This window comes from Crocodylus porosus, unplaced genomic scaffold, assembly GCF_001723895.1.
Source record: "Crocodylus porosus isolate Cpor-Errol unplaced genomic scaffold, CroPor_comp1, whole genome shotgun sequence".
NCBI lineage: Eukaryota > Metazoa > Chordata > Crocodylia > Crocodylidae > Crocodylus > Crocodylus porosus.
Genome location: NW_017728950.1, coordinates 21669183 through 21688347, shown reverse-complemented (window position 1 = coordinate 21688347; position 19165 = coordinate 21669183). Strand labels below are relative to the sequence as shown.

Here is a 19165-nt window from a genome sequence, read left to right as displayed (position 1 = left end):
GCATTTTAAATTAGAGCAGCTATCAGGAGCCACTCTAATTAAAACACCTGCAGCCTCTGGTGTATTCAGTGTTCCATGTTTCAAAATGGCAGTAGGGATGCTTTAACTAAAGCTTGTTCAATGAGCCTTAAAGTGTACCCACTGCTATTCTGAAATGTGGGGATGCTGAATACATGAGATGCTGCAGCGTGCTGGAGCATTCCGAGTAGATTAAGTCTGTTCCAATGCATACTAATCAGAATATTTAGAAGCTAGGGGTGCACTGATAGAGATTTTGGGAGCCGATAACAATAGCTAGTTTTTAAGGAGGCGTATCAGCTGATAGCGATCTAATTTCCAACACAGCTGCATCCAGCTGGTAAGTCAGTTGTGGTGGAAGGGGGAGGGGGTGCAGATCAATGCCCCCTGCAGTGAAGGAGGGGGAAGGGGCAGGCATGGGAAGGAACCACAATTCCAGGGGGGGCAGCTCCCACCACTGCTTGCATTCTGGAAGGGCATGGAGGGGGCATGTGCCCCCAGATCTGTGCTGGGCAGGGCAGACAAGCTGCAGCTGAAGGCTGGAGCCAGAGCTGCGCTGGGCTCTTCTCGGTGGGGGATAGGTTTGGGGAAGGGACTGCAGCCACTCCAAAAAAAATTTTGCCATAGCTCTGTTCCCAGTGTCAACACCACCCACCTGGCAGAGTCCCAGGCTCTTGGTGTGTGGGTGGAAGCGGGGCATTGAGCCAGGGCTGCGCCAGGTGGGCAGCATCAACACTGGAAGCAGAGATGCAACAAAATTTGGGGTGGCTGCAGTCCCATTGGTAGCTCCTACCCCAGCCCAGCCCTCACTAAGAAGAGCTTGGCGCAGCCCCAGCTCCAGCCCGCCTGCCCTCCCTGCCCAGATCTGGGGGCACCTGTTCCCCCTTGCCTTCCCAGGGTGCAAGCAGTGATGGAAGCCCTCTTCCCTACCATGAGCCTCAGCTGTCCCACACCCTGCCCTACTCCAGCTGGGCACCACCTGCCCCTGCCCCCTCCCTCACCCTGGGAGGCACTGATCTGCTCCCCACCACACCTCTTCTCTCCCCTCCCACCACAATGGACTTACTAGCTGCATGCAGCTCTCCACACTGCTGGGCTCTGTGCCTCACTGCCCAAGTACTGCACTGCAGCTGCACATTCATGAGCATTTAAATCAGCCAAATTATCAGCGGCCTTGGGCTGATTTCTGATACAGCCAATTTTCTTTATATCAGTACCGATCTGATAGCGAACCAATGCATCGGTGCACCTCTAGTAGGAGTACATGTAAAAAGTGCCCTAAAATTATACATTGACATACCAAGTGGATTTTTTTGGTCCATTTGGAGGTGGGGATTAGTTGCCATAATTTCTCACTAACCAAATACAAATGCGGGATTAAAAATTCAAGGAAATGTATGCTGCTTTAAAATTGTAGAAAAACTTAATAGGATTGCCAACAACTAGATGAAGAACAAAAGTTAGCCAAAGCTCAGTATTTCTAATTATGTATTTTCCTCCCTAATGAGCTGAACTAAAACTATATAGCTCTGATTTCTAGTAGTTACCAGAAAAGATTGTTAAAACAATCCATCGTTCAGTGTAGTGATATTTAATGCATGCTGGAATAATTAGTCTAAATTAGCCTGTACTTTAAGGAGGCCATGTTACAGGTGCAGGAAGAAGTTACCAAAGTGCAATGGAAGAATGAGAAATGCAGCAGACCAGCCTGGTCTTAAGAAAAAAGAAGGAGAAACTCAGTGATATTAAGAGAGTAAATACAAAAATTAAAAAATCACACAGGCGTGCAGGGAAAAGTTAGGAAGGCCAAGGCATGATTTGAGTACTTCTAACTGGCAAGGGACATTAAAAAGGCAATAAAAAGGGATTCTGCAAGTACATAAAGAGTAAGAGTAATACCAAACAAGCCATAGGTTCCTTATGGAGTGGAGAAGGCAATCTATTATGGACGATACAGAAAGTGCTGAATCATTTAATGCCTTTTTTTTTTTACTTCAGCTTTTCATGAATAGAAGTAGCTACTAAATGATGAGTACAGTTGGCAGCAGAGACAGGGAAGGAGTCAGAACAGGTTAAGTACTACTTAGAGAAACTAGATATGTTCAAATTGGCAGGGCCATATGGGATGAACCCAAGGGTACTGAAGGAATTGGCTAAGAAACTGCTGAGCCATTGGCTATCCTCTTTGAGAACTCATGGAAGTTGGGTGAGGTCCTAGATTATTGGAAAAGGCCAAATATAGTATTTATCTTTAAGAAACGGAAGGAGGAGGAATCCTTCATGCTAGTCAGCCTGACCTCAATATCTATAAAGATCATGAAGCAGGTTCTCCCCACAAACTAATAATTAAAAAAAAAAATTGGAAAAAGCCTAGAGGGGAAACACGGTGATCAGGAACAGCCAGTATGAATTCACTGAGAGCAAGTTATGCCTGGCCAACCTGGTATCTTTCTGTGATAAAAAGATGATGGGATCTGTGGATGGGGCAGAAGTAGATGCAAGAGACTTTGACTTTAGCAAGGCTTCTGACACCTTCTCCACAACAAATCTCATGAATAAGATAATGAAATACAGACAAAAAAAAAAAACACTGTAAGGTGCACACATAATTGGTTGGAGCATCATGCTCAACAGGTAGTCAAATGGCATCAAGGGAGAGTCCCCAGGGGTCTGCCCCAAGTCCAGTATTATTCAAATCGCCTTCATCAATTATATGGATTGAATGTACACTTCACTGAACTTGCTGTCTGCAAATTTTGTGGAGCTGCAGACACTGGAAGGTAGGGCTAGGATCCAAAATTTCATGGATAGCCTGGAGAAGTGGTCCGCAATCAATCACATGAAAAGCAACAAGTACAAATGCAAAGTCTGCCCCTTGGGACATAACTGCATACACAAATGCAGATTGAAGAATGACTGGCCAAGCTGCAGAACTGCAGAGAAGGACCTGGGAGTTATAGCAGTCCATAAACTGAATGAGACAACATTCCATGCTTGTTGCAATAAAAGCCAATAGCATGCTGAGCTATATTAACAGGAATATCACCTGCAAATCAAGGGAAGTGATTCTTCTACTTCATTTGTCACCGGTGAGGCCTCAGCTGGAGTAGTATGTCCAGTTTTGGTCACCACACTTCAGGAGGGAGGTGGACAGATTGGAAAGAGTCTAGCAGAGTGACAAAAATGAGTAGAGGCCTGAAAAAACGTGACTTATGATGGGTTGAAAGAACACGGGTTTTTCAGTCATCTGCAGAAGGGGGGGGGGGGATTTGATAGCCTTCAAATACCTGAAGGGAGGTTACAAATAAGATTTAGAGAAAGACTTCTTTTTGGCCATAGGTGATAGAACCAGGAGCAGTGGTTTCAAGCTGCAGCAGAGGAAATTAAGATTGTAGATTAGAAGGAACTTTCTGACTATAGAGGGTGGTCAAGCACAAAACACACTACCAAAAGAAATGGTGAACTTTCTACCCCTGAACATTTTCAAGAGCAGGCTAGGCAGACACTAAGTTGGGGACAATTATGCTTTGAGCAGAGTGCTGGACTAGATGAACCTGCCAGCCCTACTTCCCCGTGACCCTAAATTTTCTTGCAAAAAGTACATTAGGTGTTATGTAGAGGTGTCTGATCAAGTTACTGAACTAAATCCAGGTCTGCTACTTAAAACAAGGGATTCAGATTTGGCATCCAAACATTCTTGGGGTTGGAAAACACTTAGGTTCCAATAACACATGGAAAATGTTGTGTGTAAAACACAGGTAAAGGTATTAGTCATTAACTTAATATCCAATTCTCATCCCTTCCCCAGAAGGTTAACTTTTTAGTTTCCTAATGCTCAGACAATTTCTTGCCATTTACCAAAGTGAGGCATATAAAACCAAGCTTGGCTTATATATTTTCTTTCTGAAAATATCATCTAAGCAAGAATTCTATTCCACACCTAAGAAACCAGAAAGAGAAACTTCACAGGTACTGAATTAAGTATACAGTAGACTAAAACAGTATTAAAAACTTCGGAAAGTTAGCTTCTGCCAGGCTTTTATCCTTTGCATTTGCCTGCCAAAATAGTGGTTCAAAGCTCTTCATTAATTATCGGTATATTGTAAATAAGCATACCAAAAGTTACACTTCATATTAATACACTCCATTATATTTTAGAGCCCTCCCTCACTCTGTTGTCCAGACCTTACTCTGGTTATGCAGCAGCAAAGAAAGATCTTATGAACATGTGACACTGTCCTAACAAATTTGGCTTTCATAGCCCACAAAGTGTTTCTCCCTTTCAACCAAAAAAAAGAGCAAAGTACCACAATGAAAGTCTTGGAAAAAATAAACCGAGTTTCTGAAGGCATGACAATACTTTATAGACCTGTGATATCTCTTAGTTAGCCCGTGCTAGACAGTTAGAAAAGGCACTGTTAAAAGATACTATTTTAGGGATTTATTCCTGATAATTTGATGCACTAAGAGGAGTCTAATATATTGTAGTTTGCCTTTTAGACATGAAAAATAGTAAAAAGTTGATGAATTTATTTTGTGGGAAGGGGAAGAGTAAGATAAAGACCTCTGTTAAACATGTACTTCTGATTTTTCTTTTCCTTCTAAAAGTAAAAGAGTATGGTAAAACTCCATGGAAAAACTAGGTGGAAAGGTTCCCAGCAACAATACCAGGGATAATTATCTTCTGTTGAAATACCTACTTAATTAAATTCCTACTAAACTGTACACCCCTTGACAGCCCACTGTCCAGGAGTTGCCTGGAAAGAGACAGGCTGAAGAATTGTCTTGCACAAACCCCCCCACCACCCTTTTTTTTTTTTGGGGGGGGAGGAGGGGGGAGAGGAGGTGAGGTCACAAGGAAGGAAGGAAGGAAGGAAGGAAGGAAGGAAGGAAGGATAAAAATGAATTAAACAATTTAACTTAAAGTTTTTATCATTAAGTGTTTAACAGTGACGACAGACAGAGACCATAGCAACCAATCTGTAACATGAAAAGCCAGCACATGACATGATTAAGTTTATCATTACCTTTGCTTGGAGTCTGCCTCCTAAGGTTGACCTGGCATGATAGATCACAATGAGAATATCTCCCTGCACTGTTATCCCCAAGGGGATTACCGCTTTGCCATCTTCAGTTTTAAACTCTCTAAAGAAAAACAACAATTTATATTTTTTGAAAACTTTTGGTTCCTTTATTTTGTTTAGTTTGGTTTCTTTAAGTGATTCTGTCAACTCACAAATATTACTACGTATTTTCCCCCAAAAACTTGTCTTCTGAGACTACTGTTCAGTGACAAAAATGAGTTGCTTCTTCTCTTGACCTCTTTGGAAAGCTCTCCCCATATACTGCAGCTAGGTGAACCCCAATTTTTGTCCTTATTTTTAAACTACTGGAAGCAGGCCAAAAACCCAAAAATGTCATTTGAGTCTCTGAATATCAGTTGGGGACTTTAGGTTATTAGAGCACTTTGTTATTGGTGGTAACTCTCTCTTCCTGTCAACATCCCAGACTTCTCCCATAAGTACATCAATAACATTTTAGCACTAAAAATACCAAGACAAGAAATTCTAGTCAATTCAGCAGGATCAAACAATAAGGAGTGCTGCCTAATAAGGCTGTGCAAAGCTTCAGTCCCCAATTCAATACAGTGGAGATTCAGCCCGATTTGGTGGCCGAATCTCCAAATCTGAATCGAATAAGGAGACCCTTTAATTTCTCTGAATCGAATCAGAACCTTCCGAATCGACTGAGATTCAGCGATTTTGATATAGATGCAGGTGTAAATGTTTTTTCTTCATACCTCGAGGTAGCAGGTGGCTCGTGAATGCTGCAATGCTGGGGTGGATGGAGCATCCCACAGGAGCACGGGGGGGGCTCCCCAGCATGCTCGGCAGAACTTCTGGTCCACTGGGAAGTGTGCTGGGGCCCCCCCATGGCTCAGTGACTGGTGCCTCCTGGGTCCGGGGGGGTACCTGGGGTCCCCCCGCAGCCTATTGCCAAGCTGGTGGGGACATGGCGGGGGCCTTCACATGCTCGGCTGCAGTCCTAGAAGCAGACCGGAAGTAGTTCCGGTCCACTTCTGGGTTTGCTGCTGAGCATGTGGGGGAAGGGGCAGTGTTCTATGGGATGCTCCATCCACCCCCGTATCGCAGCATTCACAAGCTGTGCTGCTACTTCTAGATATGTAGAACAAACATTTAAAGCAGTGTCTATGGCTGAACCGCTGATTCTCCAAGTCAGTATCAAATCTTCAGATTGGGATTTGGCCTAATCCAATTGGGGACAGTGATCTGAAATCAACTCATTTAAATCACTGTCCCAATTCGGGCCAAATCTGAATCGAATGCAGCCTGTTCCGCACACCCATGCTACCTAGTTTGTCTACAGTTGGTGTTAGGAAAAGAATTGCAGATATCCTTACTCTTCCAGGAGGGTGTGGGGAAAACACAGGCATTTTAAACCACGTCAGTATAACTTACTTCAAAACTTGAGATTATGCTTTTTTTGTTGAGCGGAAGCTGGAAAAAACAATTGCTATACTCCTGTGAACCAGTATTAAATTTTAAATGGTTATTTTCCAGAAGGTGTAATTTTGATTTTACATATTTGAATTTCCTTTAAGCACAACCTTAAAACTCATGCTATACTCCGTAGGATGCAAAACATTCTGCATTTAAATAAAAGTCCGAATACTAACTTTCAAATACTCCAAGACTGTGCTTAGGGTTACAGCTTGCAAGCAGGATGTTGACCACAACTACGGTGAGACTGTACAAGGACCACAACTTGATTTTTCATCAACAAACTTTGAATTCAAAGGCCTATAGCTGCATTAGTGCAGTGAAACAGCACAAACATGTGTCATAGACATAAACAAATACTAAAAACAGCACAAAGAAAAGTTGGCTTACAGTTTAGGGACCAAGCTGCAACCTGCACTTACTTCATTTTGTCATATTCCTGTGAGGTAGTAGTCACTCTTTCATCCCCAACGTAAACTTCACAAAAAGGCCGACAGCCATTGCGTTGCTTGCTGAAGAGAGGTACTGGAGTCATGACAATTGATTTGATGAGGATTGGCTTGCTGTGAGGAATAATGGGTTCTTCTGCCATCATGTCACACATGTACTCAATATACCTGTCAAAACAAGAAGCATTTGTTCAGCAGAAACCTAGAGCCTAGAAATCACAATGCAAAAAGCTTTTGTAACCATCAGTTCAATAGCAGGCTGGATGCTGGCATGATCTTATCACAGGGGCAGGCAATTATTTTGGGCAGAGGGCCACTTACTTAGTTTCAGCAAGCAGAGGGCCACATGACAGGCAACCCAGGGCAGATTAACATTACATTTTCTAAAATTTTTTTAGGGGCCCCACGGGCCAGATAGAATAGCCTGGCAGGCTGCATCCAGCCCACCCCATCTTATCACAACATTGTATATTTAATATCACTTTAGGAAACTTAAGTATGCCTTTCTCCAAATGATGTCTCTATTGAAGACTCAAACCAAAACTTGAAAGAATTGGACAAAGAAAAGTATCCTAAATTTGAATGGTGGGCCTCTACAGAGTCGTTCCACTTAAGGCTAAGGAGGAAGTTATTTCAACTCTAAACCTGCATGAACTCAATGTAAAGCAGAGGTGTTAAAGGATATGACCTGTGGGCTGGATCCATCTTATGATGCCCTAACATCCAGCACCCCGTGCTACCCATTGGTCTCTGAGTTGACATCCTACACTGTACACAGAGGCCATTCTGGGCCATCTGGGACACACGATGGACCCAGCCCACAGACCCAGCCCCATACCACTTATCTGGCCCTAAATGAAAGAATTAAAGTTCCCCAAAACTAAACACAAGGCAGCACACAAGCCAGTAACCTTATTTACGCAGGTTCTCCACCTTCCACACTGAGTATCAACTTAAATAGCCTGAATCATTTTCTACTTGTTACAAACTTTTCATTCCTCCCATAAAAGCTAACCTACTCAAGACCATATCGATGACCTCATAACATGCACAGCTCTGAAGGGTAGAGTATATTTCTAGCTGGCTTTGCTCACAGTGGGTACATCCACACATTACGCCAAACTGAGCAGTAGTTACTGAACAATCATTTAGTACCTACTTATGCAGTCCTGGCACCTCATGGGTCATTTCTGATGCTACCGAGCAGTAGCATTGGCATCAAGATTTGTGCCTACAGACATTGCGTCTCCATAGCAATGAACTACATTGCCATAGCTCATCACTCCAGCGATGCAGCGTCTCATGTAGATGCACCCAGTGCATACTCATTGGTCAAAAGTCGGAATGCTGAAGCATTCATCTTCACCTCTGGAATAAACTTGATCAGGTTCTTAAATGCCGTCTTTTGATTTAAGTTAAAAAAAAAAAAAAAAACCAAAAAACTACCAGATACAAGTATCAGCAAGAATTGCATGTTTGGCTGAGCTACTCACAATATTTCAGTGTATTTAGCCCGGTGAGGCTGGAAAGTGCCATTACTTCCATTTTCCAGATGGGAAACGGGAGGCACACAGAAAAGGGATATAGAACTTGTAAGTTATAGAAGTAAATGAGCCTAAGTCTCTAAAGCTGCAGAGGACAGCTCAGATTCCTGGACTATTCTTACATTCATCCTGGTCAGGATCCTCTGAACATAAGCAGTGGTGGGCTGATAGGGAGTTAAGTTAACCAAACCACATCTAAATACCTTTCTAAATGGTAGTACATAATTTTGTTCCTCTGCTATTTGCTAATCTGTCCTCCCCCCTTTTCAAAACTAGTGTCTTGACTGAATCAAAGAAAAATAGGGCTGAAAAGCTCTGGAGGTTATCTAATCCAACGCGGTGGGGGGAGAAGGGCACACAACTCTTTGCAGGCATGCCACAAAATACCATCCTCAAGTATTTCTCCAAACCCGTTCCCCCACCCAATCTGCTTTCTGTTTCTTGTCCTATTTGCTGCTGTGCTGTCTTTTCTGATTCCCCCATCTGCCATGTGACACAGAGGTTGCTCATGCCACCTTTGGCACATGTGCTGCAGGCTGGCCACCCCTCATCTAGTTTAGGCAGGATCATCCCTACCTAAACAAGAAACTACTGCAGTCACACAACTACAGGAGATATTGCCCAAAGATACCAAAAGCACACTAACTCATGACAGGTAAAGCACAAGCACAAGGGCTGTCACTGTGCTGCTCTGTGGCAATGCACAGGGAGTGCACGCGCATCCCCTGAGAACACCGGTGCACCCCGCAACAGGCTGCATACCCCGCTCAGGCGGCAGACAGGGGGAGCAGGTGGGAGTGCCAATACCGCCCTGCAAGCAGTCAGTTCTCAGCAGGCACAGAGATCTGCCCACCCTCAGTTGAAGCAGTTGGCCATGGGGGGAACCCCGCCTAGTCACTGACTGGTTACCGGGGGGGGGGGAATATGCCCCTGACTAAGACAGCACCCGATGCAAGGATTATTAAAAATGTGTTTAAGAGATCCACAGAAGAGGGCAATGCCCCCTGCTACAGACGAAAGGCAAACCCCTACCTCCACAGCCCATACCAAATCTGTGGGGTAAAATTGTTTTCTGATACCAAGTGTGGCAAATCAGACTAACCCTAAGCAGAGGCATGATCCGCTGATCAAGAACCTCAGGGTTTTATTCCTAAACAGGAGCACTGGCAAACCCCAGTCAAAATCTGCAGCATTGGCTGCAGCCAGCACCCAAAGAAGGTGGGAAATCCCCTCCCCGGACATGTAGCAGCTGAGTGGAGGGAAAACAAATTCCTTCTCTGCTCATGCAGCAATGAGCAAAGATCTATTAACAGATGCCATACTGGGATCTCATTACTGAAACATTTCTACCATTACAAAAACTAATACAGTGCACCAAGTTTACCCTGTTACCAAACTAAAAGCTCATTTTAACGTATTAGGTTTGCTCTTTTCAAAAAGTACGTCATACCTTACTACATAAGCAAAAAGTTGTAGGTAAACTGTTGCATCTTACACTTTTTTCTGGGACTTTAAGGAAGAGGGAGGTAGGTGAAGGAAGGGTTATAAAAACTAGAACTGAAATTATAATCTAGCCATCGAACGTATTTACACCACACCAATTACATTTGATTTGCCTGGTAAATAAAAAACAAGTGTAACAATTAAAACATTATACAATTCAAATCTACACAGCCCTACAGGTGAAGCTGTTTGGTTTTGTAAATGTTATGCAGTCCTACCAGGTCAATTCTTAATCTACCTCTCTACAATCATCCTGTAAAATAGGGTTAAGCATATTCATTTCTGAAAGATTTGCTTTAACAATGCTTTGAAAACCAATTCATACTGTACCTTTTGTGAGACGGCCAAATGCCAGGTGGACAGCGTTTCATACTGAACATATAAACTGCAGCCTCAGCAGTAGTGAAGAGATGACAGAAGCACAGGAAAGAACAAACTACAACAGCAGAAGCTGCTCTTCCATCCTACAAAAAAAGGACAGCTTAATGTTATTAAACTTGGTTTAAAGAAATAAAAAGGCAGGAGTTATTCTATATTACTGTTTGCACAATCAAAAAAAGAAGGCACATGTGGTTATTAGATGACTACTAGACTTGTTAGAATTAAAGCTGCTCACAAAAGCACAGAACAGACAAGGAAAAGAAAATTCGCTTCCTGCTTGGATGTTAGAAATTACTATTAATTACTGTGTAAAGCTAAAGTATTTCATGGACGGAATTCTTAGCATCATGACCCTTGTGCTTTAAATCACATTATCTAGTCGCTATGTGGAAGATACATTTGAGACCATCCTTAAGCTGGCAAACTACTATGAGAGTAAGCATAAAATGCCCAGAAGCAACTGGAAGAGCCATAAGAATAGACATCAGCTGCAATCCCTTCCAACAAGAACATGCTTCCTTCCTTGATACTTCTTATTCAAATATCAGTGCATGAATGCAACATCATATACTGGCATTTAAGAAGCACTTTCAAGTGTTTATTAGTACTGTTCCAGCTTTACTTCATACTTCAGTGAGGGTGTAGTAAAGTAGTACTTGAGAGACAGGGACAAGAAGTAATGTGGCCCTTTCTGAATTTCAGTGCTACCTATGGGGTCCCACATGCAGCAGCTCATGTTCATCTCATTATATGAGCACATGCACTTTAATAGCATCACCTGTTAGGACTTCATCTACAACCTGTGCCTCCTTATACTTCCATGTGAAGGCAGAAGGGTAGGGCAGTTGTGACTGTCCTTTGGTTCCTTTGCAATGCAGAAGAGGGACTGGTAAAAACACCACAAATGTGATTGGAGAATAGATTATGCAACTCAGTGACTCCAATATCTCCCCAGTTCCTGCTGAGGAAGAGCAATCATACTCTCTGCCAAATACAGAGTAGAGATCACAGGAGGTAAATGACATACAATAACTTCTTTGGACAGTGGGACTGAGGAGTTTTAACTGTTTCAAGTGAGTACCACTTGAAGCACTGCTCTCTTAGGCTTGCCATCTGACCTAAATGCTAGGTCAATCTGCAACGTTTAACCAAAGTCTGTGACTGGTCTGCTCCATGCTGGTTTAAAGAGTAAGAAACTGAAACATTCCCAAACCAGCCAGAAGATGCCATCTGTGCTATGACAGAATGTGCCTGGACAACTGGAGGAAGAGGCTTGCAGTGATATGATGGCAGGTAGAATTTTATGTAGTTTTCCATTTCAAGATTCTCATATGAGGTGGCTTGGCCTGTTGAAGAAGCAGATATAGAACACTCAGGACAAATCCAAAGCAGGCTGTATTTCTCAGTATGAAATGCAACCTTGGAAAGAAGGCTGGTAAGGCAACACCAGTGTAGGATCAAATTCTGAGATTCCTAGGGATGAATTTTTATAATACTGCCTAGGAAAAGGAGGGATATGACAACCCCAGCCACAAAGTTTGAGGCTCAGTGAGTTGCAATAATGGCTGCAGTAAGTACTGCTTTGATAGTAAGGTTAGATATTGAAAGCATCAAGTAATTGATTCAACAAAAAAAAAAAATTAAGAAAGTCAATACAGAAGTCGCACATGGCGAACAGTTCTGATCACAGAATGGGTATGAAAGAGATCCCTGTGGAATCTGTTACCAATACAGTTAGATAAGATTAAAAAAATTAAAAGCACTGTACACCAATAATATTTTATAATGAATCTTAAGAGAGTTAAAAGACTAGCCCAACATGTTCCAGGAGCAGCACGTTGTTGCAATTCTTTGGTACTGCAGACTCTGCTGGGTATCTATTGTTTTGAGCTGCTGGCGCAATTTTATCCATTCTGAAGAATAAAGTTTTCCTGGTAGAAACATTTATTAGCATCATCTATTAGGATTGTAGCTACAGCTTGTGCCTCCATATACTCCATTATGTGAACATAAGGGTAGGGCAACTGTAATTGTCCTTCAGTTCCTCTGCAATACAAGACAAGGTTGCTAAAACACTGAACAGTAAGATCCAGGAATGCTCAGGTCTCTCAGTTTATAAAGGGAAAGTCTTACACTCATTAAGGAGAATCTTAGTCAATAGCCAACATCCATATATGTCAGCCGAAGGGGTAAATAAAATTACCTTCATTTCCAGATATACTTGGATGAATAAGGAAGTATACGATAGCATGTAGTCATTTTCAATAGGTCTAAGTGAAAAAAACCTAGTCTAATAAGAGGTGACCAGAGTCGTTGATACGTTGCCCTACCCTATCACTGATGTTCTCCCTATGATCAAGGGACTCTGAACTCAGATCTTCTTGGTATTGCATGCCTTCCTGAAGTCTACAGAAAGTTCAGATAAGCATCTCAGTCTAGAGCACCTGGAGAAAATGTCATAATTGGAAAAGGGACAAAAACTACCCCCACACACCTACTTCCCTCACACATTTAGTGGGTCTGACCACCAAGTTAGGTCTTGCTGGTCTTGAGGTCTCTTGATTATGTGATGTCTGGACAAGGAGCACACCGACCTCAGGCACATTAAGAGCTACAGGTGAGGCTGGCAATGTTGACATGGGGCCTAAAAATTCTAGATATTTGTACAGTCATGAATAAATTTGATCTTAAGCAGTTTATCGGTAACTAAAGAGACTGGAAACCACCTTCTGGCAGATGTTCTTGGCAACAGAAAGCAAATCATGGCTCCTTTGTACTCTGTTGCCAAGAGAATTTTCACTCCATTCTCTCAGCTAGGTTGCCTTGTGAGTAAAGAGGTAGATTGAGCGCTTCAGTCTCTGGATGGAACCTGCCTCTGATCAGCCAGTCACCAGAGTACAAGTAGGCAGGGATTTCAGTCACTTCGGCTCTGAAGCAAGATGCACAGGTGGAAACCCACCATGCCCCCATGAGCCCCAGGACCCCCAACAATCCCCAGCCTAGCCAGAGGTAAGTGGGGCCCATGGTAGGAGGGACCTAGCACAGCTGTGGCGAGGCAGTTGAGGAGTCAAGAGGGTCACCCCACTCCAGCTCCTAATTTGCCCAGCCCCCCCAGGGAGCCATGTGACCAGAGACTCATGAACAGAACATGCAAACAGGTCTGCTTCCAGGCCCAGTGCACAAGTTAGCATGGGAGCTTGCATGAGAAGGTAGGCAGGAGGGGCACAAGGCCCTAGGCAGTGAGCCTCAAGGGAGTGGCTGGCACAGTACTAGCTAAACTACTACTGGTGCAACAGTGGGTGGGACACATCACCCCACATCCCCGGAAGCTGGATCCCTCCCCTCTGGTACTTCTGAGCCTCCACCCAGATGGAACCCATGGTTCTGGCCTTCATTCAGACACAGCCCCTGGCAAGAGTTCAGGCAGAGAACATAGTATTCTGGAAGTGAACACATGACCTAGATGATGGTGTCTAGGTGAAGGCTTCAGCTTCTTTGACAACACGCAGATGTTACTGGGATGAGGACTGCCATCAAGAGATGGGATCCATTTGATGAGAAGAGGGAAAAGCATCTTTAGGCATCACCTGGCCAACCTAGCAAGGAGGGCTTTAAATTAGATTCTGTGTGGGATGGTGATCAAAAAACTCTCCAGCAACAGAGTATGCAGTCCAGAGGGTAAAGGACTCAACAAAGCAATTCAACTCTGGGAAAGGGCAAGAGAGCTACAGGACTATACCAAGTGGCACAAAAGGGGTTCAAGGAGCTCAAAACACATCCAATGTATGCATACAGATGCAAGAAGTATGGGAAATAAACAAGGAGGTGCTGGAAGATGCAGCTGGTAAAAAGATCTATGATCTGGCTGGTATTGCCAAGACCTGGCAGAACATTTCTTGTGACTGGAATGCCAACATGGAGGGTTACACTGTTTCAGAAGGACAGGGTTCGGAGAACAAGGTGGTGGTGTTCAGGATGAAGACGACAGAGTAGAAAGGAAGATGCAAGGTGAAAGATGCAATACTACAGGTGCACTGATAAAAAAATTAAATAAAATAATAAAATCGGTCCATATCGGACCAATAAAGGAAAATTGACACTGTCAGCAATCAGCTTTTTTTGGCCAGTGTAGCCAATAATGTCACTGATAAATGCCATATGTATGAGTGCAGCCACAGCATGCAAGCAGCCAGGAATGCAGCCTGGCAGCTTGGAAAGTCTGTGGGGGAAGGAAGGGAGCCATGGGTGGCTCATCCAGGGAAGGGGAAGGCTCAGGGCCAGAGGCTGAACCGGCCTCTTCCTGGCAGGACTGCTGGGCTAGGGCTGCATTTGCTGTAGCCCCCCCTCCCAGTGCTACTACCACCTGTCCCACTTACCTTAACTGCAGCACCAGCCCAGTTGCCCCCCCACCCCCCAGAAGAGGCCAGTGCAGCCCTTGGCCCCAAGCTTGCAGCAGACAGCCTATCTTCACCCTGCCCACAAATCCCAGTTGAGCAGCACCTGCCCCTGCCCCAATTCCCTCCCTCACTGTGGGGACCTCGATCTGCACTCCACCCCCCACAAGACTTACCGGCCAGACACTGGTCTTTACATGTTATCGGATCAGTATTGGCTGATATAGCTGGTTTGTCACCATTTTTTTTTTTTTTTTAAAAAGCACAAGGTCAACAAAATTGCAAGTTTTCAAAAAGTCAGATTTGATAGAACTCAAGGAGTTCATAGGCATGGTGTCATGAGAATACAGTGAAAGATAAAAAGGTGTCCATGACATTTGGGAGCTTCTGAAGGGCACAGTATTGGACGCCCAACAAGAAACTGTTCTGACACAATGGAAGCACAAGAAGAATGGCAAGAGACCACTGTAGCTGCATTAGGAGCATCTAAAATACCTTCAATGGAAAAATAAAGCACAGGCTATAGAAGAAAGGGGAAGTCATCAAGGAAGCATACTAGGAAATTGCAAGAGCCTGTGGGGACAAAAATCAGGAAGGCAAAGAGAAACAACAAGCTGTACCAAGGAAAGGAAGTCAAGGACAACAAAAAGAGGTTCTAGAAGTACGTCAGCCAAAAAAGAAGGACCAATGAAGCTGTTCTCTGTTAGCAAGCCACAGGGAACTCCCAACTGAAGGCGGATCTACTCAACATATCTACTTTGTCTCAGTCTTCACAAAAAAATTAAGTTTCAGTCAAATACCCAATACAGATTATCTGGTTATAGAAGGGGCAAGCTGAGGGAGGAGATAAGAGAGATGATCAGAGTTTTTGGTAGGTCTGAATGAATTTAAGTCAGCAGGGCCAGGTGAACTTCATTCCAGGGTCCTGAAGGAACTGACAGAGGAGATCTTGGAGCCCTTGGCAGTAACCTTCATGAAGTTGTAGGAGACAGGCCAGACAGATAAATCAGAGGACTGGAAAAGGGCCAATGTAGTATTTCTTCTTTTTACAGAGGAAAGGCAAAAAAGGAGGACACAGGCATCTACAGACCAGTAAACCTCACATGAATACCTAGGAAGTTACTGACGCTTATCCTAAGGAAGGTCAATTACAAGCATCTGGAGGAGGAAAGGCTGATCAAACAATCAGTATGAGTTTACTAGGAACAAATCATGTCAAACTTGATTTTCTTTGACAAAAACTGCTTGGGTGGTTGAAGGGAATGCCATGGATATAATGCATCTGAATTTTAGTAAAGTTTTTGATAAGGTGCCACACAACCTTCTCACAAACCAACTGCAAAAACATGGACTAGACTAAAACTACAACAAGGTGAAGAGACACCTGGCTCAAGAACCACAAGCAAAAGGGTAATTATTAATGGGTTCATGTTAGAATGGAAGGTGGCTTCATGGGGAGTCCCACAAGAGTCCATCCTGGGCCTGGTGCTGTTTAACATGTTTATTAATGATTTGGATACTGGCATAAAAAGCTTCTTGAGTAAGTTTTCAGATGACAAAACTGGAAAGGATTGCAAACTTGTTGGAGGATGCAAGCACAACTTCAGAAGGATCTTAACATACTGGAAGTTTGGTTGGAGCTAACTGGATGAAGTTCAATGTGGACAAGCGCAAGGTGCTACACCTCAGGAGGAATAATCAAAAACAAATAAAAATAAGTGACACCTGGCTGAATGGCAGCTCTGTGAAAAAAGGGCTTGGGAGTCTTGGTAGGCCAAAGACTTAATACAAGTTTACAGTGCGATGTAGCTACACAGAAAGGTGAAGGTCATTTTGGGATTCATCAACAGAAGCATTAGGTACAAGGCATGGGAAATGATGGTACCTCTCTACTTGGCACTGGTTAGATTTCATTTGGAGTAGTGTGTGCAGTTCTGGGCTCCACATTTAAAAAAAGTACATGGAGAAGTTAGAGAGGGTCCAGAGGCAGGTAACAAAGATGATAAAGGGCTTGAAGGCAATTCATATGAGGAGTGGCTAAAGGAGCTAGTCATGTTCAGCTTGTGAAAAAGTCACTTAAGGAGACATGATAGCTGTCTTCAACTAATTAAAGGGCTGCCATAAAAAGAGGGAAAGCACTTTCTCTCTCTTGCTCCACAGAGAAGGATGAGGACCAATGGCTTGAAGCTGCAGCAAAATAAGTTTAGACCAGATATCTGGAAAAACTTCTTCACTGTTAGAACAGGGAGGAGGTGGAATAGACTGCCTAAAGAAGCTCCAGACTAAGTCACTTGGGGTTTCCAAGAAGAGACTGGACAGGCATTTAGTTGGGGATGATCCAGGCATAGCTATGCCGATATTCTACTATGGGTATGCTTCTGGACTTCGCTAGTTAGGCCCCCCGTCACCCCTTATCTGGCATGTGTCAGGGTGTTTTCAAGCCTTCTTTAGGAGGCATTGGGTGTTGGCTACAGCCAAGGCTGGGTACTTTGACAGGGGCGTGCCAATGCTCCTGCTGGGAACAAACTGGGAGGTTCCTGACTAGTGGGTCTTGCCCTTCCACTCAGGGTCAGACCAAATCACCATATTTGGGGTAAGTAAGGAATTTTACCTGCTGGTCAGACTGGTATGGACTGTAGGGGTTTTTACCTTCCTCTGTACCGAGGGTCATGACCCTCTACCTGGGACCTCTTGAGCACATATTGACAACATTTCATAGAAGCAGGATATTGACTGCCATGGTTCCCCTGCTTTACCTGTGGCAGGGTATGATGTTAGGTCTGTGTTATGTTAGGATTGATGGTAGCCCTATGTAGAGGTTGGATTACATTTTGTATAGGAAGGTTTAGATAGCGATAATCTTGCCTCAGGCAGTGGGTTGGATTATATGACCTCTGGAGATCCCTTCCAGCCCAACTTCACTATGATTTTATGACTGAAAATTGAGCTTCATAATATTTCTATAAGAATTTCTTATCAGGTAGATTATAATATAGTGTTAGATAGCAGCACTATAAGGAAAGGAATAACTTGTGTATGTTTATAGGAGTGAACTGTGTATATTTCTTGAATCATCCTCAAGCCTGATCTTGTTACCTTAAATCAAACGTTTATTTAGACACAATGATACTCAGATACGTCACACTGAGATAGATTTGAACATTTTATTCTCTAGTGAAGGCCTGCCAACAGTAAACAGAATAGCTGAATTTTGGCAGGGCTTTAGGGAGACATTTGGTTTTTAAGCAACGGACTGAACATTAAACGTTGGCATTACCTGACCAGCTAGGAGCTATGCAAATCAAGCCCCTTATATGCCTAAAATTTGGAGCTAGATCTGCAGCAAGCAAAGAAATTAACCAAAGTGCAAGAAAGCAGTGCTTATCACACAAATGCCAAGCTACCTTAATTCCTCCTGTTACTGTTTCATCTGCTATCTGCAGAGGGAGCTAGAAGGGTTTCTAAGTTATCTTCATGACTGACTTCATAGCAAAATCAGTGCAAGTTAATACCATTTAAACATGTAGGGCTTTCTCTAAAGAATTTATACTACCACCAAAACTTAAATATAGAGAAGTTTGTTACTTGTATACATGTGAACTGAACCAATATGGCTGGGCTCAAACAGCTAAAATATGTCAGGTGTAACAGTTACTTACAAGGCAGTGCACAATGCAAACATTTTTCTGATCTTGTTTTAGCCATAAATGCATGTTCTTGCAAATGCTATAAAGGTTGTGAAGATTTGGAGCACGTCTCGCTGGCCAACCGCATTCAGAAACCTGGAGGATGGAGTAAGAGGTGAGTACAGTGACTACAGCCACACCACAAACAGATGTGTTTATACTTTAATACTAAATTTAAGAACAAATTAAAAGAAGGAAGCTTAATAAGCAGGGTATCAAACAAGATTTCTGTTTAGATATATCCTCCACAGCATCCAGCAAAGTGAGTCTTCCATCCTAAGCATGGTCTCTGGACACTACTGAAATAAAAATAGCTACAACATGCAAAGCTAGCAGAGTATTCATTACTACTGAAGCAGTCAACATTAGTTAATGATGTAAAACTGCTTCCCCTGACGGGCTGAAAAAAAAGTGTTTAAAGAAACCAATCTAAAAATCTCTCAACTATTTTCACATTAACAAAGGAAAAAGCCATCCACCAGTAAAAAAAAAAAATAATTTCACACAACACTTTTAAACAGGGTTCAAAATATGACACAAAACAGTTGGCACTGACAAATGCTTTTATAGGAATGGATGCCTTGTCAGCTTCAGGGAACTATTTAAAAATCAGTGACCATGCTTAGTGCCTCCTGATGACTTGCACAAAGTAAGGTGAGGGTACAGACA

At 43.2% G+C, this 19165-nt stretch overlaps 1 protein-coding gene across 2 annotated transcripts in view; it reads right to left on the bottom strand.

Annotated features, from left to right (window-relative positions):
• Positions 1-19165, bottom strand: part of GAK (cyclin G associated kinase) — a 124752-nt gene that overhangs the window by 36543 nt on the left and 69044 nt on the right. For both annotated transcript variants that reach the window (XM_019554950.1, XM_019554949.1), the window contains exons 14-17: positions 18470-18592; positions 10366-10499; positions 6962-7156; positions 5046-5163 (exon numbers count right to left, since the gene is read on the bottom strand). In XM_019554950.1, coding sequence (XP_019410495.1) covers positions 5046-5163; positions 6962-7156; positions 10366-10499; positions 18470-18592 — 570 coding nt within the window. The remainder of the gene's footprint in view (positions 1-5045; positions 5164-6961; positions 7157-10365; positions 10500-18469; positions 18593-19165) is intronic.